The 25,528-nt window shown below is 42.3% G+C and overlaps 1 protein-coding gene across 6 annotated transcripts in view; it reads left to right on the forward strand.

Moving 5' to 3' along the window:
- cacna2d3a (calcium channel, voltage-dependent, alpha 2/delta subunit 3a) overlaps positions 1-25,528 on the forward strand; it is an 807,750-nt gene that overhangs the window by 101,355 nt on the left and 680,867 nt on the right. Inside the window, exon 1 of one of the 6 annotated variants that reach the window (XM_048547902.1) lies at positions 7,127-7,221. The exons of the other annotated variants lie outside the window; for them this stretch is intronic. Coding sequence (XP_048403859.1) covers positions 7,219-7,221 — 3 coding nt within the window. The 5' untranslated portion in view covers positions 7,127-7,218. Of the gene's footprint in view, positions 1-7,126; positions 7,222-25,528 lie in introns of those variants that run through there. 6 annotated transcript variants of the gene reach the window in all.

The following is a 25,528-nucleotide window of genomic DNA, read 5'->3' on the forward strand; positions in this document are numbered from 1 at the left end:
AACTGCACAAACAGATGTGGGCCTATGGCAATATTCTGGATGCAGCAAACATTGGAAAACTGCTTTTCTTCATAGAAAGCTGACAAAATTTTTAGTAATAAATTAGTTTGTATTAAGATTTGATTGTCTTCTAGCTCTAAACACAATTCAAAATTCATGATGACAAATTCATAGAATGATAGAATCCTTACCATGCAGGTAGAGACTATTTGGCCCATCAAGTCTGCACCAGCCCTTCGAAGAGCATTCCACCCAGACCCACCCTGTTCCCATAACTCTGCATTTACCATGGCAAACCGCTTAGCCTGCTCAGCCCTGGACACTATAGGGCAATTTAATATGGCCAATCCACCTGACCTGCATATCTATGGACTGTGGAAGGAAACTAGAGTTGTCACTGTTCACAGAACTGCTATGTTGGTTCCTCCACAAAAATCAGGAAAACCTGTAACTTTACAGTAAGGTCTATTTAATGTTACAATAAACATCAGTATAATAGTTCTCTCAACTAAACCAAGATATCCTTTGAGCCAGAAAATGCAAATTGATTTTTGGGACGTAGGGAATGAAGCTGCAATTATTTAACTGCTCTGTGGAATGAAGGCTAATCTCAATCAGAGTAAATTAAAATACTGTTCCTTCTCTCATATAGTAAAGTGTGAAGCTGGATGAACACAGCCGGCCAAGCAGCATCTCAGGAGCACAAAAGCTGACGTTTCAGGCCTAGACCCTTCATCAGAAAAGATGGATGGGGAGAGGGTTCTGAAATAAATAGGGAGGGGAGGGGGAGGTGGACCAAAGATGGATAGAGGAGAAGATAGATGGAGAGAAGAGTATAGGTGGGGAGGTAGGGAAGGGATAGGCCAGTCTGGGGAGGACGGACTGGTCAAGGGGACGGGATGAGGTTAGTAGGTAGGAAATGGACGTGCAGCTTGAGGTGGGAGGAAGGGATGGGTGAGAGGAAGAACAGATTAGGCAGGCGGAGACGAGCTGGGCTGGTTTTGGGATTCAGTGGGGGGGAGGGGAGGATCTGGGCTGGTTTTGGGATGCGGTGGGGGAAGGGGAGATTTTGAAGCTGGTGAAATCCACATTGATACCATTGGGCTGCAGGGTTCCTAAGCGGAATATGAGTTGCTGTTCCTGCAACCCTCGGGCGGCGTCACCGTGGCACTGCAGGAGGTCCAGGATGGACACGAGGTACGGGAGGGGGAGCCAAAATGGTCTGCGACTGGGAGGTGCAGTTGTTTATTGCGAACCGAGCGCCGGTGCTCTGCAAAGCGGTCCCCATGCCTCCGCCCGGCTTCCCCAATGCAGAGGAAGCCACAACGGGTACAGTGGATACAATATACCACATTGGCAGATGTGCAGGTGAACATCTGCTTAATATGGAAAGTCATCTTGAGGCCTGGGATGGGGGTGAGGGAGGAGGTGCGGGGGCAAGTGCAGCACTTCCTGCGGCTGCAGGGGAAAGTGTCGGGTTTGGTAGAGTTGGAGGGGAGTGTGGAGCGAATAAGGGAGCCGTGGAGAGAGTGGTCCCTCCAGAAGGCAGACAAGGGTGGGGATGGAAAAATGTCTTGGGTGGTGGGGTCGGATTGTAGATGGCGGAAGTGTTGGAGGAGGATCGGATTGTATCAATGTGGATTTCACCAGCTTCAAAATCTCCCCTCCCCGCCATTGCATCCCAAAACCAGCCAGCTCATCTCCGCCTGCCTAATCTGTTCTTCCTCTCACCCATCCCTTCCTCCCACCTCAAGTCACACCTCCATTTCCTACCTACTAACCTCATCCCGTCCCCTTAACCTGTCCGTCTTCCCTGGACTGGCCTATCCCCTCCCTACCTCCCCACCTATACTCTACTCTGCATCTATCTTCTCTATCCATCTTTGGTCCGCTTCCCCCGCCCACTATTTATTTCAGAACCATCTCCCCATCCCCCTTTTCTGATGAAGGGTCTAGGCCCAAAACGTCAGCTTTTGTGCTCCTGAGATGCTGCTTGGCCTGCTGTGTTCATCCAGCTTTACACTTTACTATCTTGGATTCTCCAGCATCTGCAGTTCCCATTATCTCTTCCTTCTCTCATATCTGTTTTATATGCAGAATAAATTGCTGCTTATTTAATTTAAAGTTCTGTAAGAAATGAATAATTCTTCCTTTGATGTAAATATATATATATATAGTAGAAATATTATTCTTCCCCGCTGCCCTCCTACCAAGAAAATGGTACCTTGCAATTAAATGTTGATGAAAAAAAATGTTTGTAGCAATTTAGAATGTAGAAAAAATTTGCTTTATTATTACCCTGCTTTACCACAATGGACTGCACAATAGTGTCAAATGCTATCTCTGCTACATTTTAAGAAAACTATCTAACAAAGACATGTTTGCACTTTCACTGCGAATTATGGTTAGTTCCAGAATAATAAATGTCTTTGGGTATCTATGTGCTGTCCCAGCAGAGTGATAGAAAACTCTGGGATAAAAGCAGTTATTGAATTGAGGAGTTCTGATGAGCACTGTCAGCTGCAAGAGTGAAGGTGAAAAGCTTTTTGGTACAAACAGAACTTGATAATTTCATCTGATGAAGGGTCTAGGCCCGAAACGTCAGCTTTTGTGCTCCTGAGATGCTGCTGGGCCTGCTATGTTCATCCAGCCTCACATTTTATTATCTTGGATTCTCCAGCATCTGAAGTTCCCATTATCATTGATAATTTCATCTCTGGTTCTACTCATGACAGTTTGTTTTGTTGTTTATAATGTATATTGATATTGCAATTTATTTAGATAAATTTAGCTTGAGATACTGGCTTCCATGTTTTGCTCAATTGTTCCTCAGTAACAGGAAGTGACATGGTTAAGGTTAGTATTGGGATGATTCTTGTGGAGCCTTAAGACATACAACATTCTGCAGTACCATAATTGCCCAAGGTGCTTTTTCCATGGTGGTTAAGTGCAAAAAGTGGTACATATTATTCCAATTTTTAGCATGTATCATGGACACAAATGTTGTCAATGCAGCATTTTGTTTAGGCATCTCAAGTAGATTCCTAGAAAGCTGAGACCTAACTTTTATTGAAACATCAGAGATCTGTTGGGTTAAGTATCTCGCTTGCCATGAATTTTCATTGTTTCTGGTATCCAGGATGACCCCCAGTTCTGCAAGAGTCCTTATTCTACTCCCCAAACCTGTTCAGTTATGTCTTTCAGTCAGTATATCAATATGCCTTCAAAAGATACAATATTTCACTATAACATTAGGAGCCAGAATCGTGGTGTCATCATCATTGTATCATATGTGACTTAATGGTATAAAGATTATAAACACCATCTTACCTCAGATCATTTGGAATATGACACACTGCAAGAAGCATGTTCCTCTGCTGTGACATTTTAAGTTACTATTGGCCCAGACTGTTTGGTATCTAACAAATGTAATGATGGTATATAAATTCAGCTAGCTTTTGTGCTCCTGAGATGCTGCTGGGCCTGCTGTGTTCATCCAGCCTCACATTTTATTATCTTGGATTCTCCAGCATCTGCAGTTCCCATTATCACTGTAACAAATTCTTTGATGGATTTCTCAATACCAGAATATCCATGGCCAGTTTCTTGTATTACGAGAGATCGTTTAAGCATTATTGCATTGATTAAAACAGCCTGCTGAGGGTAGAATGACATCAAACCTGTTCCATCAACGTCTATTCCAAACCCCTTCCAGTGTCGGAGTTCCACTGCTGACAGGGCAAGGCCTGACCATGGTGCTTTTTATGAAGAAAATTTTCTGTGGAAGCACAAATAGTACCAGCACCTTCAATCTAATAATGAAAACAATCAGTTAAATTGGCCTGAAACTTTTAAAACCTATCAAAATTTAAGGATTTCATTTAGTAACAAGTACAAGAAAATCATTCATAGATGTGTATTGTTTAATGTATTGATCAGTCCCATCTTTGTCTTTTAAGAAAATATGCAAAGTGGGTACTTTCAGCAAAATAAAAACAGGTGAAATTGTGGTAATTAATATCTCCAAAATGTACAGTAGTGTGATTTCATTAGCAGCAATGAAAACTGAGTTGCTAATTACAACAACAGTAACCTTAGATGATGTAAATGTTGAAGTTTGTTTATCCTGCTACGAAATGTGAAGCATTTTGGTGTAAAATTGTTCAACAAAAAGTAAGAAGATCCCAATTTATTGGCAATCCCTGCCAAGTGCTGATAATAAACATGAATAATTTTACGGTTTGGGATGACAGCTGACAAGTTTGCAGAAGCATCATGTGCGGCAATGTGTAACTTGGTCATGTTTGCTCCAATGAGCTAATAAAAGAAGGAGATCTGAATGAAGCTGTATGATTTAAAGAACACAAGGCAATATTTGTACTGCTTCAAATTAACAACACAGAACATATACAAAAATAATAGAATGGTTGTTCAAGATGCAAACTAGTGATATGCACAGATGTGAGCAAAACCGTAGTAAATAATGGTTAATTTGTGTCAGGTAGCACAGTTTCTCAACCTCTAAAGGCTTCAAAGTAACTGACAAGCAGTGTATTTACATGTTACTGAACAGAAAGCTACCCCCATATTGCATAAGGAGAAACAAAAGAGGGCCTTGTGGATCCTGATTTCCTTCATCCCTATTGAAATTAATTGAGAGGGTCCCCAACTCAGTCCTTCTGCTACTTAATATCAATTCAGAGGGAGCACAATCTCATTCCATTCCTAACACAAATCTGATCTTTCTACTTCGCTTGATGTCAATTATGAGAGCTTCTGTTCTCCTTCTCTATTATTTATGAAATGAGGGCATTGCTGGTAAGGCCAGCATATATCGCCCATTCCCAACTGCACATTGCTGTGGATCTGGAGTTCAGGCCACACCAAATAACAATAGTAGTTTCCTATCCTGAATGACACTGTCAATGTCAGAATTGTGACTAATGGTTTCAATGTCATCATTAGATTCTTAATTTCAGATTTTCATTATTGGATTCAAATTCCCATCATCTGCCATGACCATTCAAATGGCCATTCAAAACCAGGTCCTAGAGCATTAACTGAGTCTCTAGATTACCAGTCCATTGATAATACCACTAGACCACCACCTCCTCATAAACATCCATCCTGAAACTCTGATCTCCCTTGCTTTGTCCCTCTGACATCAACCTTCAAAAGTTGATCATCTCTACCCTTCCTGTAAACTGAGTCCTCCATCAATATGAGGTCCGGATTTTCCACTCTGATCACTTGTGAGACTACCAAACTTTGGCTTAATGCTGCTTTGTCCTAGAATGTCATCTTGATTCTGAGGAGTTACGAAGTCCAATAGTCATTGTTTCTTGCATGTTACCTATGATATGAAGTTGTGCACCTTAATATTGTGCTGTCTAGAGTAGGGATGGCAGGGGTTTGTGGGAAGAGAGAACTAGAGACTGGCCAGAAACAGATTTAACCCATAATATCTCATATTTGAAAGTAGCTGGATTTTACAATTTATAATGTGCATGCATTGTGGGAAAGAGAGCATACTTCACCATGTCTCAATCCTCATTCTCAACATCTGTACATGACATTACAATACAGCATGTAACAGGTGGTGACTACATGACAGTACAATTCAATCCAGAATCTGCAGGGAAAGCTTAGAAGTCACTGGGGAGGTGGAAATTGGAGTTGTGTGGAAACATGGGCATGTACTACTCTTATACACTGACAAATTAGATTACACAACATGCTGAAACATAGTGATCACGTACATTATGATGCAATTATGACAGTGGCAACAGAATTGCTTAATAGTTAAGTGTCCTTGTATACCCATCTGTGGTTTTCATAAAGAAAGCATTTAACACAGCATCAACTGCTAATATTTTTGATATTTTGTCACTAAATCTATGGTTCAGCATACATAGGCACAGTAGATTAGATATGCTTTAGTGTAAAGGATAATAGCATACAGGGTAAGGACAAACCTGCAGTGAACCTACAAACGTATGAATTAGGAGCGGGAGTAGGCCAATCACTGCCTTGGGTCTTCTCTCCCATTCATTGGATTCATGACTGACCTGATTTTAATCTCAAATCTACATTCCTGCTACCTCAATAACTTCTCATCACCAAGCTTATCCAGAATCTACCTCTATCTTAAAAAATATTCAAGGACGTTGCTTTCACCACCTTTTCTGAAAGAAAGTTCCAAAGTCTCATAATCCTTTGAGACAAAGAAATTTTCTTCATTTCTCTTTCAAATGGGGAACGCCTGATTTTTTAAAAGTGACCCCTAGTTCTATGTTCTTGCATAAGAGGGAACATCTTCTCCGCATTTGCCCTATCAAGACTCCTCAGGATTTTGGATTTCAATCAGATTATTTCTTTCTCTTCTAAATATTATTCCACATTGTACTACATTTGCTTTATCCTTGCCCATTCTCTTAATCTAGTTTTCTTTCTGCATCCTTCGTTTGAACTATTCACTTTCCTACCTAACTTTGTGTTATCGTCAAATTTGGCAGCTATACCTCATGTCCCTTCATCTAAGTCATTTGTGTAAATTGTAAACAGCACTGATTCCTGTGGCACATCAGACAAGATAGTTGTCCAGCATTCATAGTACAGTTATTGAATTTCATTGAGAACTTAGTGGGCCTGCTTTAGTACAGTTTAGGACTACAGCAGTGCTGTATTGTGACTTCTCATAACTCTCTTCGCAATATATTAGAAGGTGGCATGTGTGATGTGGTGAGTCCCATCACAACCATCGCATACGACTGACATAATTGATATTACTTATCCTGGAATCTGCCATTTAGATGTGATAGTGGCAAGACATTGCAGTGGATATCATAGGTACAGTGCAAATATAAGTAAATCATCTGTGTTTTTGAGGGAATCAAATATCTTTGCATGACATTTACTGCTCTGTGCTATTGTGTATCAGTTTTTATAATGAGGAATCAATTTCCAGAAATAGCATTTAAAAAGTAATACATGACAATGCTAACGGCAATTGCACAGATCTGATAGAGAGCCTTCTGTACAGCTAATCAGTTCTTTATCTTAGCCGTTATGTGAGAAGAGAATACCACAGATGCTGGAAATCTGCTGAAAAGCAAAGTGCTGAGAAATCGTGCAAGTCCAGTAGTATTTCTGGAGAGGGAAAGAATTAATATTTTGAGTCCTACAAGACATTTCTCAAAACTGAAGGAGGCTCTGGAAATGGTAAGTGTTACGCTGCTGACTGAGGAGGAAGGAGGATGGAGGAAGGAGGAGTGAGTTGGGCAGATAGTGAAGGTGCCCAGAGCAGAAGACAAAGGTAGTAGTAATGAAGAAATCGAGATGTAAAATGGATGTAAATGATGATGTGAAAAGAAGAATCTGTATTTGTTTTGGTGAGAGCAAAGTCAACAAGATACAAACAAGATGTGGCTGGGGGTGTTGGGGATTGGGAAATTTGGGGGAATGTAAGAAAAATGGATGACAGAAGTCATGCTCTGAAGTGTGAACTTGATATTAACTCCTAGAGGCTGTAAAGTGTCTAAGCAGAAACTGAGATGTTGTTCCTCCAGTTTGTGTTGAGCTTCATTGGAACACTGTAGCAGAGTCAAGATAGAAATGTTAGCATGGAAACAGGTGACTTACTGAAATAGCAAGTAACTGCAAGGTCAGGGTCATTCATATGGACAGAGTGGTGGTGTCCGCAAAGCTTGTCAATGTGAATGAGATCACATTGTGAATGGCGAATAAAGTAGACTAGATTAGAAAAGGTACAGGAAAAGTGCAGCTTCAGCTGTATGTTGTGTTTGGGTTCGTGGAGAGTGAGGAAGGAGGAGTGAGGAGATGCGTGGGCAAGAGTTATACCTTTTGTGATTGTATGGCAAAGTTCCATGGTGGGCAGGTTTGGTGATGAAATGTTAGGAGTGATGGAGGAGTGGGCCAGTTTATTGCAGAGAGCGTAGCAGTGAAGGGGAAGGGCACAATTATTTGATGATGGTATCTTACCGGAGGTGGCAGAAATAACAGAGGATGAACCTTTGAATGCAGGGACTGGTGAGATGGAAATTGGGACAGGTGGGATACCCAATTGTTTTTTCTGGAAAAGTGGAGAAGGAATGAGGGCAGAGTTGCAGGAGATGGATCTGACATGGTTGAGGGCCCTGTCAACCACTGTGAGGAGGAATCCTTGGCTAATGAAAAGATGTCAGAGTGCTGATGAAGAGTTACTGAACTCAAAACATTAATTCTGCTTTCTTTCTACAAGATGCTGCCAGACCTGCTGAGTTCTTTCCAGCTATGTCTGTTTTTGTTTCCATGTAAACAGGGATGTCGAGGAAAGGAAGGGAAGTGCCAGAGATGGAACAAGTGAAGGAGAGGGGAGGATAGAGATTGGAAGCAAAAATAATGAATTTTGCCAATTTCATACAAGTGCAAGAAGCAGCATCAACGACAGCATTGATGCTTCAGATAAAGAATTGTGGTGCAGGCCTGAGTAAGACTGGAACAGGAATGTTCCAAATACCCTAAAAGGAGAGAGGCATATCTGGGACCTACAGGTGTATCCACAACCATAAATTTGACTTGAAGAAACTGAGATGAATTAAAAGAAAAGGTGTTGAAAGAAAACAAGCTCAAGGCAGGCGAAGGAGAGAAAAATTGGATCTGTCTGACTTCATGGCAAATCTGGCCCATAGACTTAAATTATTGTGTCATTAGACAGTGTGATATTTTAATCTCAGAATGTTGAAGAAGCAAGATACTAGGCATTGGTAAGATAAATGTAAATCAGATTACAATATGCATACAAAATATGGTAAATGGCTTAGCCAATCTGAATATTAAACTCAGAACTGTGACTTTTAGGATTTTTATCAATTTGGGGGAACAGGCACAATACATAATCATGAATTACGTCTATTCTCTAGCACTGATGCTGTCATGCTTTCTCAGATTATCTCAATGTTAGACAGTTTCTTTCAGTAGAATGAAAACTGCCATTCAGCCAATTATAATAGGCTTGCATTTCCATCAAGTATGTAAATATACCAAATGGAGCTGAAAGTATGTGTATTCACCTCTGAGGTAAAGAACTTATACAGTAAGTCTATACAAAGTGTGATTTTATATGACAGTTCACAATTTGCGGATGTTCAAATGTTTATGACATGTTAGGTTTGCTACCTAAAAGTCTGTATAAGTAATATTACTCAAGGTATTACAATTCTGGCAATCTAAAAATGCTACTTATTAAGTTTTGCTATCTAAGAAGGCTAATACGTTGGCTTCTAAAGTTAAACAGGATGAATAACTTGTCACTTGTGTAATATCTTTTTGTACAAACTAATGATAACTAAAAATTACTATGCTGTTAATTGTTTGTAGTCAAATATTTTGTTTGAGTAAGACATTACTTGCTTAATAAAACATTTCCACCAGTTTCCACGAACATTCTGTTTCCTAGACATGTTGTGCTCCTGATACAATAAATTGAATATTCTACTCCAATAAATCTGATACCTGTAGTTTGATTAAGTTTAGCATTTCCTTGTAAGGGTAATCCTATAATTCAGGCCAAAGTTTATTAAAATTGCATATTTTAATCCTTGTCCGTGGTTGGTTTGTTCAGACTTTTCAGGAGTGGAGTTTTCCCATTTGTAGCTAAAGTGATTAGTCAAATAAGATTCACGGTATCTGACCTGTCACAGCTCGGAGCGACTCCTCACGCATAATCTTCCACTCTTCATCGCATTAATTATGCCAGAGGTCCCACAACACCGAGTTGTAGTCCAACAGATTTATTTGAAATCACAAGATTTCAGAGCATAGCTCCTTTGTCAGGTGAGGTGAGAGAAGCACACAGAATACAGAATTTATGGGCATAGAGGCATCAAGTACAGAGAAATCTAAAGATTATACAAATGGTGTAAGTGGACTGCCGAATAATGAGTCTCTGCAGGCCCATCTGAAGCGTTAGACAGTGTGAGCCAAGTATCAACAGCTGAACAACAAACGAAGGGATGATCTGTAATCTGAATAACACAGAATTGCTGAACAGAAACTGATAGCCAAGTTCCGTACCCATGAAGATGGCTTCAATCATGAATATAGGTTCATGTCGCGCTACATGTGACCTCATCACACCATTCTGTATCTGTAAAATCTTCTTTATTGCCCTGCTTTGTCACCATCACCTGCATAATTTGTTATGATGTCTCTACCTTAAGTATTTTGTAGTTTCGGATTATTTATGACTTTAGCTAGACCCTCGGCATGCAACTCTTATACCTATCATCTCATTCCAGTCTTTTGGTTTGCACCACCTTATTTGTAATTTTTTGTAATTACCTTTCTGCTTCATTTAATCAGGTTGTAGGTTATCCCTTCGCTTGTTATTCAGCTGTTGACACTTTACTCATACTGTATAACACTTTGGATCACCTGCAGAAACTTATTATTCAGCACTCCACACACACCACTTGTATGGTCTTTTGATCTCTCTGACCCTTAATCTCTCTCTCTCTTAAATTCTGTGTTCTGTGCGCTTCTCTCTCATTTCACCTGATTTGAGGGGCTACACTCTGAAAGCTTGTGATTTCAACTAAACCTGTTGGACTATAACCTGGTGTCGTGTGATTTCTGACCTTGTCCACCCCAGTCCAACACCAGCACCTCCACATCATCATTAACTTTGCAACCAGGATCTTGGATGAATTTCTCAGGAAATTGCATGGCGGGAGAGGTGGGAGCACTTTCCACTCTGGAATCCTTTTCTTTTCTTTATTCATTAACAAGATGAGGGCATTGCTGGCTAGGGCAGCATTTGTTGCCCATCCCTAATTGCCCAGAGGGCAGATCAGAGTCAATCACATTGCTGTGGGTCGAGAGTCACATGTAGGCCAGACCAGGTAAGGATGGCAGTTTCCTTTCCTGAAGGACATTAGTGAACCAGATGGGTTTTTCTGACAATCGACAATGGATTCATGGTCATTATTAAATTTTGACTTTCATGTCCCTGGTGCCTTATTTAAAGCCCAGCCATGTACAACTTCAGGTACTGAAAACCAAGTACTAGCTCTTCCACTGTGGTATTCACCTGCTTTTTTCTGAACAATGTTTCAGAGGAATGCCAAGTTGGCTCCGCACTTCATGGACAGAGCCCTGGAGATATTGATGGATTGGATGGTGGAAACAGTGACAGTCGTCTTTCTAGCTGTCTGTCACTGTCAGCAGTGGCTCCAGACGCAGCCAGCCTACTGAACTTGTGTGTCCCAGTTGAAGAAGAATGCACACCAGTTTGAGAAAGAAGGTCAATGACCTTCATCATTCTGTACCATTTTCTTTCTGCTATCTCACACTGACGGGGTCGAGACATACTCTTACTCTGCTGCTACGCACACATATCACCAAAGCTCAGAGGCTCCAATTCTTAATGTTGCATGCATCATGTCCACTCAACAGCTCTCATTGACGTCACCCTCCCAAACTACTAGCCACTCCTGCCGTCTGCATTTCCTACTCATTTTGGAGAGCACCTCGCTATCTCTCCTGTTCATACATCACCACTAAATATACTTTCATCCAATACCATAATATTGACTCCTTCCCTTTGTCTCAATGCTGAAAACATTGGGTCAACCCCAGGATTGATGTCTCAACTGTGCTCCAAGTAACCTAGACATAATTCTCATTCAGAAGGTCAGGAGGAATGGGATACAGGGGAACCTAGCTGCTTGGATACAGAATTGGCTGGCCAACAGAAGACAGCGAGTGGTAGTAGAAGGAAAATATTCTGCCTGGAAGTCAGTGGTGAGTGGAGTTCCACAGGGCTCTGTCCTTGGGCCTCTACTGTTTGTAATTTTTATTAATGACTTGGACGAGGGAATTGAAGGATGGGTCAGCAAGTTTGCAGACAACACAAAGGTCGGAGGTGTCGTTGACAGTGTAGAGGGCTGTTGTAGGCTGCAGCGGGACATTGACAGGATGCAGAGATGGGCTGAGAGGTGGCAGATGGAGTTCAACCTGGATAAATGCGAGGTGATGCATTTTGGAAGGTCGAATTTGAAAGCTGAGTACAGGATTAAGGATAGGATTCTTGGCAGCGTGGAGGAACAGAGGGATCTTGGTGTGCAGATACACAGATCCCTTAAAATGGCCACCCAAGTGGACAGGGTTGTTAAGAAAGCATATGGTGTTTTGGCTTTCATTAACAGGGGGATTGAGTTTAAGAGTCGTGAGATCTTGTTGCAGCTCTATAAAACTTTGGTTAGACCGCACTTGGAATACTGCATCCAGTTCTGGGCGCCCTATTATAGGAAAGATGTGGATGCTTTGGAGAGGGTTCAGAGGAGGTTTACCAGGATGCTGCCTGGACTGGAGGGCTTATCTTATGAAGAGAGGTTGACTGAGCTCGGTCTCTTTTCATTGGAGAAAAGGAGGAGGAGAGGGGACCTAATTGAGGTATACAAGATAATGAGAGGCATAGATAGAGTTGATAGCCAGAGACTATTTCCCTGGGCAGAAATGGCTAGCACGAGGGGTCATAGTTTTAAGCTGGTTGGTGGAAAGTATAGAGGGGATGTCAGAGGCAGGTTCTTTACGCAGAGAGTTGTGAGAGCATGGAATGCGTTGCCAGCAGCAGTTGTGGAAGCAAGGTCATTGGGGTCATTTAAGAGACTGCTGGACATGTATATGGTCACAGAAATTTGAGGGTGCTTACATGAGGATCAATGGTCGGCACAACATTGTGGGCTGAAGGGCCTGTTCTGTGCTGTACTGTTCTATGTTCTATGTTCTATGTTCTATGTTCTAATCTGCAGACTGCTTGCAATTGACCTGCAAGATAGACTATGGCCCTACCTCTCGTCTGTCAGAGCATGTCTCCCTGGACTCTAATAGGATCACATGCTTGACGGACCATGGTCAACCCCTGCTGGTGTAATCAGACAAACGTCTTGAATGATCATAGTCCTGCTTCACAGCAATAAAGACTTTGAAATTCTCACATCACCATTTACTTGAAGCACGTGCATTGTGTTTGACAGATAAGTCATTGGCTTATTATGTAGGAGGGCCACAAAATGATATGTTTACTCCTCATATGACTGAGAGATTGAATGCTCAGCACTCCACACCATCACATATGGTGTGTCTAACCCCCTGCACTATAAAAACGCCGACCACAGAGGCTGGCAGCCTTTTAGTCAGTGTTTAAATCAGTGAATGTGTGCTGAGAAAGTACTTTGACACATACAAAGGGATCTGGCAGAAACAGATAATCATAGGCATCCCTGGGCTCCATTGCTTTTATTCATTCAATGGTTTTGAGCTTCTCTGGTTGGGCCAGCAATTATTGCCCATTTCAAATTGTCCCGGTGAAAGTGGTGGTGAACTGATTTTTAAACTGCTGCAGTCTATTTGATGTAAGTACATCCATAATACGATGAAGGAGCAAATTCCAGATTTTTAACCCAGTGGTGGTGAACGAAAGGTGATATATTTCCAAGTTAGGTGAGAACCTGGAGGAGAACGTGGAGATGGTGGCGTTTCCATGCACCTGCTGTCCTTCTTCTAGAGTATAGTGGTGTGGGTTTGGAAGGTGCTGTCTAAGGAGTCTTGATAAAGTTTTGCTGTGCATCTTTAGAGTGATGGTTATGGAGGGATTGAATGTTTTTGGATGAGGTGCTAATCAAGTGGGCTGCGTAGTCTTGGATGGTGTCAAGCTTCTTGAGTGTAATTGGAGTTGCATTCATCCAGGCAAGTAGGAGTATTCCATCATATGTCTGACTTGTGCTTGGTAGATAGTGGACAGGCTTTGGGGAATCAGGAAGTGAATTGATTTCGGCAGGATGATCACCTCCCTCACCTTCCTGGCCCTCTCTGTCTCCATCTCAGGCAACTACCTAGAAACCAATACCCATTTCAAGCCCACCGACTCCCACAGCTATCTAGAATACACCTCCTCCCACCCATCTTCCTACAAAAATGCCATCCGCTATTCCTTCTCCTCCGTCGAATCTGCTCCCAGGATGAGGCATGCCACACCGATACAACTCAGATGTCCTCGTTTTTCAAGGACCGCAACTTCCCCCCCTTAGTGGTTGAGAACGCCCTCGACCATGTCTTCCACATTTCCCGCAATTGATCCCTCACATCCCGCCCCTGCAATAACCACCAAAAAAGAATACCCCTCGTCCTCACGTACCACCCCACCAACCTCCGGATCCAACGCATCATCCTCTGACATTTCAGCCATCTGCAAACCGACCCCACCACCAAAGATATTTTTCCCTCCCCACCCTTGTCTGCTTTCCAGAGGGACCACTCTCCCAGTGACTCCCTTGTCCGCTCCACACTCCCCTCCAACCCCATCACACCCGGCACTTTCCCCTGCAGCTGCAGGAAGTGCTACGCCCGCCCCCACACCTCCTCCCTCACGCCCTTCCCAGACCCCAAGATGACTTTCCACATCAAGCAGATGTTCACCTGCACATCTGCTAACGTGGTATACTGTATCCACTGTGCCTGTTGTGGCCTCCTCTACACTGGAGAAACCAAGTGGAGGCTTGGGGACCACTTTGCAGAACACCTCCGCTCGGTCCTCAATAAACAGCAACACCTCCCAGTCACGAACCATTTCAACTCCCCCTCCCATTCTGCAGACGACATGCCCATCCTGGGCCTCCTGCACTGCCACAACGATGCCATCCAAAGGTTGCAGGAACAGCAACCCACATGCTGCTTGGGAAGTGTGCAGCCCAATGGTATCAATGTGGATTTCACAAGCTTTGAAGTCTCCCCTCCCCCATTGCGTCCCAAAACCAGTCTAGCTCATCCCCGCCTCCCTAACCTGTTTTTCCTCTCACCTATACCCTCCTCCCTCCTCAAGCTGCACCCCCATTTCCTTCCCACTAACCTCATCTCACTCCCTTGACCTGTCCGTCCTCCGTGGACTGACCTATCCCCTCCCAATCTCCCCACCTACACTCACCTCTACTGGCTCCATCCCCGCCTCTTTAACTTGTCTGTCTCCTCTCCACCTGCCTTCTCTATCCATCTTCTATCTGCCTCCCCATGTCTCCCTATTTATTTCAGAACCCTGTCCCCCTCCCCCATTTCTGATGAAGGGTCTAGGCCCGAAACATCAGCCTTTGTGCTCCTAAGATGCTGCTTGGCCTGCTGTGTTCATCCAGCTCCACACTTTGTTATCTTTGATTTCTGCAGGATTGCTAGTTCTTGAATGACAGTATTTCTGTGGTTAGTTCAGTTCAAGTTCTGGTCAGGGGTAATCCCCAAGTTGTTAGTAGTTGGTTGGTAGTTTCAGGATTCAGCAGCATTTTTGAAGTTTGATGGAAAGGAGTCAGATAATTGCATTGGTTTGTGTCTCTTCCTTGCCCCTCACTGAGAAATAAGTAGTGGTGGATCTGAACAAAATCTGTGCAATTGTTTCAGGATTGCATTGCTGTCTAGAAAGTTGGCAAAATTTGGGAACTATTACATATTATATCGTTTCACAATATATTGCTGGCCAGGCTACATTTGTTTTCATTTGGTTTGTCATAAAAGCCACATGATTTCTGTTTAAAATATCCCTGTGTCTGTATTGTATGTACGCTGATTATTCATTGTTTATGGGTTTCACCTCTCCATGTTCAGCACTGAGGATGAATTCCATAAGCAAGCTTTCACTCCTGTGAAAGTACAGAGGCATTTTGTGTGCATAACATCTGTTGATAGCCATTGCCTAGGGGTTGAATTGAAACCCTTGCTTTTGTAGGTTATAAAGGAATTTGCCAAATTACTTATTCCCCTGAACTGAATAAAGGTTTTTTGTATGTTTATTCTGCCTGTCCCAGGAGATTATTTGACTGTTGGTCGGTGAAAACTTTATGGTTCACAACATTTAATTGAAACATGAGTTCAGGGACACATTCAAGAGACCAGCTGTATCTATTTTGGCTCATGTTGTCAATGTCTGCAATCGCTTACTGAATTGACAACAACATTTCTTAACAACAAACAGTGGAAGACTAAAGAATGAATCAGGCCTTGAGCCGGTGACATTCTTTGGGTTCCTTTGCCTGCTGACAGGCATCATACTGGAGGAATGTTTTGTCTATGTGTTTAAATATTGGAGATTTTTGCTCAATCATACAACAGTAATCCAATCAAACTAATCGAATTAACGGCACAATTTGCAGTTAATGAGGGTGAGTTTGCGGAGGGCTATAGATAAGTGAAATGAGTGACCAAAAACATGGCAAAAAGAATATAATGTAGGGAAAATGTGAAGTGAGTCAGGAAAACTAGAAGACCTGTATATCATTTAAAAGGCGAAATACTGAAGAAAATTGCACAGCGAAGAGATTTAGTGATCCTTGTGTGTGAATCACGAAAAAGCTAGCATCCAACTTCAGGTAAAGGGAAGGCAATTGGTTTAGTGCCCTTTATTTCAAGCACAATGGAGGATTGAAGTAATGAAGTTTTGCTGAATCTATATAAGGTTGTAATCAGGCTATACCTGGAATAGCGTGAACAATGTTGGACTGAGGCAGTCCAGTGACGTTGCAGCCATAATATTGTATTTTTCACTCCGTTCTGTTACCTGTGTGCTCTTTGTATGGCATGATCTGCAAAACAAAACTATTCACTGTACCTTAGTACATGTGACAATAATATAATCAATTCAAATCATAAATGGTCGACTAGGTTGATCACAGGCATGGACAGATCTTCTTACGAGGAGAGGTTGAGCAGATTTGGCTTGTACTCATTGAAATTTAAAAGATTAGTAGGTGACCTTGTTGAAACTTCCAAGGCTCTTCAAGGACCTTGACAGGGTGGGAGCAGAAAGGTTGTTACCCCATGTGGGAGAGTGTAGGACCAGAGGGCATAATCTCAGAATAAGGGGGTCACCCATTGAGAACAGTAGAGAGGAGAAGTTCCTTCTTTTGGACAGTAGTGAATCTATGAAATTTATTACCACAGAGGACTATCAAAGATGTGTTATTAAATGTATTTCTAAGTTCAGATATTCAGATTTTTATTCAATGAGGGAATTATGGATTATGGGATAAAACAGAAAAGTAGAGTTGACGATTATCAGATCAGCCATAGTCTTGTTGAATGGCAGAGGAAACTCGATGGGTGGAATATTTTATAATGACTGGCTGTGGGAGGAAGATTCCACAGCCAGGAAAGCGAAGTATGAGATTCCTGGAGGACTTGCAGTATATAAAAGAGCTACACCTAATTCAGAATTTTGAGTTACATTCCGAGCTGCATCTAACCAATTTGAGAGTCTGTTTGGCTGTTTGGCAGGTATGCACTTAGGGAGGTGAGTTGAATTAAGTTGATTGATTTATTCATTGATTTAATGTCATGTGTACCGGAGTACAGTGACTTTCTTTGTTTACGAGCAGTATAGGCAGATCATAGTAAGCGAGGATGCACAGATCAAAGGTTGTAAAAAAAGACTTAGATAGAGGCATACAGGTTACATTGCATAGGGTGTGTGGTCAGTATGATCAATGTTAGCAAGATCAGCATTATTTGAAGCGAGAGTCCATTCGTCAGTCTAATAATGACCAGGAAGAAGCAGTCCCTGAACCTGCTGATGCATGTGTTCAATCTTTTATTCCTTCTGCCTGATGGAAGAGATGGTAAGAGATCATCACCTGGGTGCAATAGGTCTTTGATGTTGGCAGTCTTTCTGCGGATGGAACGTTGGCTTCTGCGATGGTCTGGATTGTGCACACAACTTTCTGTAGTTTCTTACAGTCCTGAGCAGAGCAGTTTCCACGTCAAGCCGTAATGCACCCGGACAGTGTGCTTTCAATGGTGTATCTGTAGAGGTTGGTGAGGGTCCCTACAGACATGTTAAATTTCCTGAGCTGCCTGAGGAAGAAGAAATGTTTTGGTGCCTTCTTGACCATTGTAGCTAGGTGGGAAGCCCAAGACAGTTGTCAGTTATTGTCACTCCGAGGGACTTAACGCTGTCCACCCTCTCAATCTCAGTTCCGTTGATGTAGATGGGGGCATGTTCTCCTCATTTCTTTCTGAAGTTAATGATCAATTCTTTAGTTTTGATCAGAGAAGATGTCCTCATTGCACCAGAATCTTCCTTCTGTATTTGCAGAACTTACATGCTAAATAAAAATGCTTCTGCGAAGCTCAGGATCAGCTGGAAGAACAACACCACATTTTTCGCTTGAGGACCCCGGAGCCTTCTGGACTCAATATCACGTTAAATAACTTTAAGACTTGAACTCTCCCATTTCCCAAACCCCACCTGCACACATCAGACCTGGTGATCACATGGTTTATTATTACACACAGCCCATTGTTAAACACTAACAGTCTCCATTAACAGCTATTCAGCCTCCTAGCCAGATTGTTATCCACTCCATTGTCTGTCCAACTGTTCTTCTTTCTCTTTGGGCTTCACCCCAACCTATCAGTTACTCCTTATCATTCTCCCCACCCTAGCTTCTGCATTAAAACCAAAATTTTCCTAGCTACCATCAGTTCTGAGGCAGGATCACCGGGCCCGAAATGTTAACTCTGATTTCTGTTCACAGATGCTGCCAGACCTGTTGAGCTTTTCCAGCAATTTCTGTTCTTTTGTTTTTGAAATAAGCTACACATGATGTATTATTATGAGGTGTGGGTTGAATGGTAGTAGTGCTGGTGGGGATGTTGAGCTGAGTTTGATATCAGAGTTAGTGAGTAAAGTTGGACATTGTGGAGGGGAAAAACTCAGCAGTTACAGTTAATATAGCAGTTGGCTTGTCTTGGGAGTGCGGAGTGGGCAGGCTGAGGAAGGAAGATGATGCGCTATACTGGTGCTGAGGCTGCTAATGTGCTTATCCATCGCATCCAGATGTTCTCGCATCACCTCAGCCACTGGGTTTTCTAAGCCCTAGGAAACCTATGTTGCACATAATAAATTCAAAGGTCAGTGAAATTCAATTTAGAAAGACCTCATTAATATCTAATAAGAATGTTAATTGGTTCAGTAAGTACCTGCCTGCTTACACTAATTAAGAACCTGACTGTGGCAAGTCGATTACTTTCAGGCATCCCAATATGCCTCTGTTAAATACAAGAGTGAGCACATTGGATCCAGGTTATGTTCATAATCCAAAATTAATTATTTTAACCCACCATTAATTGCCAACCCAACTAGTCTTGACAGTTCATACCCTTCCATTTGAAAGGACTGGATAGAATATCAAGCAATAAACCAATGGTCTTCCAGTCAGGGCTACCTGTAAGTAATATATTTTGTCAGAAATGCTCATCAGTAGAAATACTCTCCTTAGCCATTAATTTCTGTGATTGGTACCCTGATCAAATGCCCTACCTAAGGCAGAAGATTTGCAGAAGTCCAAGTGGAACAACATGAACAACGTTTTCTCTGTAGGTTCCACAGATCTTCTGCTGAGGTTATTTCTGATATGTTGGAGAAACCCCATAAATTCTACCTCATAGTCCTTTTAAGAGCAGGTCAACCTTTCACTCAGGCCAGTTGATCATTCACACATGTGAATCAATCATTCATGTAAATGAGTTGATTGTTGGCAGACATTAATTCAGGTATTTGTATCACGTGACATGATTTTCAAATCATGTCAACAAGATATCAATTTAGTGCCTCTGAAACAGGCTTCCTTGGACTGAAGAAATATTTGGTACAATTTAATTAGGGATTTTAGTGTTCTGAATGCTGATATCGATATTCAATAAAGTGAATTTACTATTCATAGGTGCATTGCCTGTTCACTCTGACAAATATCGTGCTGAGATCAATCCTTGAACCTCTGTTATTTCTCATCTTCATGCTGTTTCTCAATATCATTGTTTAAACAGAATTATGTGAACTGATGTCACACAACTCTATCTCACCATTACCTTTCTCAACATCTGTGCTGTCTCTAATTTGTCAGTTTGCTTGCTTGTAATCCAGCTCTGGATGAACTGACACCTGAACAGAGGAAGGACCCTGAGGAAGGGTCACCCAACCCGAAACATTAACTCTATTTTCTCCTTCTCAGATGCTGCCAGACCTGCTGAGCTTTTCCAGCAACTTTGCTTTTGTTCCTGATTTACAGCATCCGCAGTTCTTTCGGTTTTTATTTCCTGCAACAAATCATTGTCTTCAGCCCCCACTATGGAGCCTGTTTCCAAACTACCCACTCAATCCCTCTCTTGAGTTGCTGGACGAGGTTGAATCAGACGAATTTCCAACTCCGGTGTCATACCTGAACTTGAGATTGATCTTTGGATCGTTTCAAAAGCAAACTCACCTACTGTAGTATTGTCTGTCTCCATTCTTGCCTCAAATGATCTGCTGAGATCTTCATCCTCGTCTTTGTTATTGGAGACTTGACAAATCCGATGCTATCTTTACTGGTTTCCCATCTTATATAAACCAGAACACATCCAAAGCTCTGCTGCCCATATTTTAACTTGCACCCTTCGTCAATCACCTCTGTGCTCACTGACCAAGATTTGTATCTGGTCTGAATTGTATGATATTTAAATTTCCATTCTTATTTTCAACTCTCTCCATGATCTTATTCCGGTTTTTCTTTCTGTAACTCATACAGCTCCTCAATCCTGAGTTCCCATTACTCCTCCTCTCCTGTCCCCTTGAGCATCCCTGATTTTAATAACTCCACCATTGGTGGCCATTAGCTGCCAAAGCCTTAAGCCTTGAAATTCCTCCCTTTTCAATTCCATCTACTTCACTCTTCCTTCTGCCATTCCATAAAAGCTATTTCTTTGATCAGCTTTTGATCATCTGCTCTAATGTCTTCTTATGTTGTTATTGTTAAATGTTGTTTAGTCCTCCTGTAAAATGCTTTGGCACATTTTACCACATTAACAATGTGAAGTAAATTGTTGTGACAATTCTCGTGAATAAAAATTTTTGGACGGTTTTGGATACCATGAGGAACAGTGTAAATATGTTTGGTAGAACATTGGAGAAGAAACATGATCACCATCTAAGGCAGAAGTTATGCTCGATGGTAAGGTTAGCTAGTCCACAGGAGATAGGCATATAACAGAGACCTGCAGAACACAAAAGAACAATACAGAATTTGAAGACACAGAAGTGTGGAGCATAGAACACACAGCAGAGCAGAGAACAGTAGATCAAAGTCAAAAGCAACAGAGTCACCAAGGTTACTGGAGGCAATACCAATTCTAACATATCCAATAAGCAATACCATTTTAGACCAATTAACAAATACCCTTTCTAGCATAATAAAAAATTAGGGAACAACTTCCTGTCCACCATGCTATCGATCTGTCTGGAGAGTGGTGGCTCCATAGGACCAGATTGGTGTAGCAAGTAGTTGGAGATGCCTGTAGCTTCCCTCAAGAAGAGCTGCTGTCTGTTGGATTGGTAATGTCCCATTATTTGTCACCATCAAAATCAACACAGCAGCCTTTGGTTCCTCCTATTGTGTCATGGAAACATTTTCAGGGCCCCTCTAATGGCTACATATGAATTAATTTAGCATGTTTGACTATTTTGAAGAGGTAGAGATTCAGTCACCTTCTGTCTGAACCTTGATTATACAAAGAATAAAGCTGTATGACAGATTGACAGAATTATTATGGCACAGAAGGAGGCCATTCAGCTCATCATGTCTGCAGTGCTTCTATTACCTAGCACCAATTTCCTTCCTTTTCCCCATATCCTTGTACTCTACTTCTATTCAAATAATCAACAAATGCCCTCTTGAATGCCTCATGGACTTCATTTTCCATTAGGCCTGAGTCAACTTCAAGGTACGCAGGCTTGTGTTCGTATCACATTTTCAACAGTCCTGTGAAACAAGCATCTTACTCATAGGCAGGTGTCAATGTAAAGGGACAGAATTTGATTTCATTAAAACCAACTTAACAGCTTGTAGAACTGGCCATTGCCTTCTAGACAATGATCAATATGATCAATATGCTGCTGGAAGAAGGATGCAAGTTTGAAGTAATTGCAGCTGGTCAGCAATATTTCAGGTGTTAATTCCACAACAACTGTTGCAGCCACCAACAGGTCCGATAATCGTAAATCAATGTCCAAATATTGAATTAAATATGGCTGTCTCCCCCTTAAAGCCAGTGTCCAGCATTTTATTACATATACAAGCGGTGTTCTACAAGGGGATATTGGCTAAAGTGTGTAAAAAGTCTAATTGCCCAAATACTATGGATTTTTTCAAAGTTCAATTCACAGAACTTAAGCATTTTAATGAAGTTCAAGAAGTATCTGCAGTGTCACACCTTACAAACTCAACTTAGTACAGGTGGTTAATTTGACACACCATATATCTGTCATCAGAAAATTGATAATTGAAATCTCTACCTCTATCCAAGTGATATATCTCGACAGGAATTGACTACATGTATTAAATGCCAGGAATGATACAATGAAATTGTAAATATCATCCCTTTACACATCTTTCATGTGATGTACTCGGGAAACTGACATAGTGCTGGAGATAGTACGAACTGCAGATGCTGGAGTATCTGAGATAACAAGGTGTAGAGCTAGACGAACACAGCAGGCCAAGTAGCATCATAGGAGCAGGAAGGCTGACGTTTTGGGCTTAGACCCTTCTTCAGAAATCATAGTGCTCTCCACGTACAATAATTGTGGCATTGCAGGAGGCCCATGATGGACATGTCGTCTGAGGAATGGGAGAGGGAGTTAAAATGGTTCGCGACTGGGAGGTGCAGTTGTTTATTGCGAACCGAGCGGAGGTGTTCTGCAAAGCGGTCCCCAAGCCCTCCGCTTGGTTTCCCCAATTTAGCGGAAGCCACACTGGGTACAATGGATACAGTATACCACATTGGCAGATGTGCAGGTGAACCTCTGCTTAATATGGAAAGTCATCTTGGGGCCTGGGATGGGGGTGAGGGAGGAGGTGTGGGGGCAAGTGTAGCAAGTGTTTGTGGGATGGTGTGTGCCCCAAGAGGATCCCCCTCGTCTCACACACCACCCCACCAACCTCCGGATACAACGCATCATCCCCCGACACTTCCGCCATCTACAATCCGACCCCACCACCCAAGACATTTTTCCATCCTCACCCTTGTCTGCCTTTCGGACAGACCACTCTCTCCGTGACTCCCTTGTTTGCTCCACAATCTCCTCCAACCCCACCACATCTGGCACCTTCCCCTGCAACCGCAGGAAGTGCTACACTTGCCCCCACACCTCCTCCCTCACCCCCATCCCAGGCCTCAAGATGACTTTCCATATTAAGCAGATGTTCACCTGCACATCTGCCAATGTGGTATGCTGTATCCATTGTACCCAGTGTGGCTTCCTCTACATTGGGGAAACCAAGCGGAGGGCTTGGGGACAGCTTTGCGGAACACCTCCGCTCGGTTCGCAATAAACAACTGCACCTCCCAGTCGCGAACCATTTTAACTCCCCCTCCCATTCCTCAGACGACATGTCTATCATGGGCCTCCTGCAGTGCTACAATGATGCCACCTGAAGGTTGCAGGAACAGCAACTCATATTGCGCTTGGGAACCCTGCAGCCCAATGGTATCAATGTGGACTTCACCAGCTTTAAAATCTCCCCTTCCCCCACCGCATCCCAAAACCAGCCCAGTTCGTTCCCTCCCCCCACTGCATCCCAAAACCAGCCCAGCCTGTCTCCGTCTCCCTAACCTGTTCTTCCTCTCACCCATCCCTTCCTCCCACCTCAAGCCGCACCTCCATTTCCTACCTACTATCCTCATCCCACCTCCTTGACCTGTCCGTCTTCCCTGGACTGACCTATCCCCTCCCTACCTCCCCACCTATACTCTTTCCACCTATCTTCTTTACTCTCCATCTTCGGTCCGCCTCCCCCTCTCTCCCTATTTATTCCAGAACCCTCTCCCCATCCCCCTCTCTGATGAAGGGTCTAGGCCCGAAACATCAGCTTTTGTGCTCCTGAGATGCTGCTTGGCCTGCTGTGTTCATCCAGCTCCACACTTTGTTATCACTAAAATTTTAATGTTCTTTTTTAATAAACCCATCACCGGTGGCGTTATGCTACTGAAGTTTGGCACAAATTTCCTTTAGAATCCGCTGAATCCTAAAAATCATAGCACTTCCTTCTTCAAGAATGGACTTACAAATTCCTCAATGACCTTTGTCTACATGTTCCTCAGTGTCATCTATTGGTATCCCGTGTTGTTCCCTGAGAATATCACTTCCGCCTTCATAAATTCTGTTTTTGCCAAGTTTATGACCAACATCGCCTTCTGTAGTCTCTCAAAAAGCTCTGCCAGATGTTCCACCTAATGTTTCCATGAATGGCTGAAGATTGCTAAGTTATCTAAGTAGATGGTCCAATTAGTCAGTCCAGTAAAAACTCTGTTTGTAAGCCTTTGAAAAGTGGCTGGTGCGATTTTCATCCCAAAGAGCATTACTTTAAATTAATATAGCCCATGTGCAGTTACAAAAGCAGAAACTTCTTTTGCTCTCTCTGACAAAGGTACTTGCCAGTAACCACGAAGTTTGTGATGTAAGTGTCTTGTCCCATACTTTTTCCTTACAGTCCTCCAGACTTGGTGTTGACCTTTGATAACCTATGCAAATTTGTTGAGTACCATCAGGTTTGGGTACCAACACCATCAGCAAACTCCACTGCTTTGACTCATCGCTATGATGTCTTCTTGGAGCTTTGTTTCTATTTCCTACTGAATCTGCACTGCTTTGAGAGGATTAAGCCTGTAGAAGTGTTGTTTTGTTAGAACAATATTCCCTAAACCAGCCTCACGTACTATGGCCTTAATCCTCCCCAATCTATTTCTACATAGTTCCTCATAACACTGTAACAAGTCTTCCAATTCAGTTCTCAGTTCCTGGGACAGAGAGCTCACTACCCTCTCGCATTACTTAGGGATTTCCTCATTATTCAATTTATTCTGAGGCACATCAAAATCCACATCATCTGCATTTGATTCCTCACTCTAAATTGCAGCAACTAATACCTGTTTCTCCAGTTCTGTTTCCCTGTTATAGTAAGGTTTCAGCACGTTCACATGACATACCCGATAATTTCTTTTCCTATCTGGCATCTTTATCAGATAATTCACCTGAATTAATTTTTTCTCAAACTGAAAGGATTATGAAACCTTGCGTTGGAGGGATCTCTGACCACTGATAGCAGCACAAGTACCTTATTCCCATGGGCAAATATACGAATTTTAGATTTCTTATCTGCTTTTTGCTTCATTATGTGCTGTGCCACCTTCAAATGTTATCTAGCTAATTCACCTACTCTGTGTAATCTTTCTCTCACATCAGGTACATAATCCAACTGTGAGATCTCTGACTTCGGACCTATCAACTTTTCCTTAATTAATTTTAAAGGTTCTCTTGCTTCGTGTCCAAATATCAATTCAAATGGGGTAAACTGAGTCGATTCACTTGGAGCATCTCTACTAGTAAATAACATAAATGGGATATCTTTATCCCCGTCATTTGGGAAATCCCTGGCTTGAAGCCCTCAGCATTGTC

The sequence above is a fragment of the Stegostoma tigrinum genome, chromosome 11 (genome assembly GCF_030684315.1).
Source record: "Stegostoma tigrinum isolate sSteTig4 chromosome 11, sSteTig4.hap1, whole genome shotgun sequence".
NCBI classification, from domain to species: Eukaryota; Metazoa; Chordata; class Chondrichthyes; order Orectolobiformes; family Stegostomatidae; genus Stegostoma; species Stegostoma tigrinum.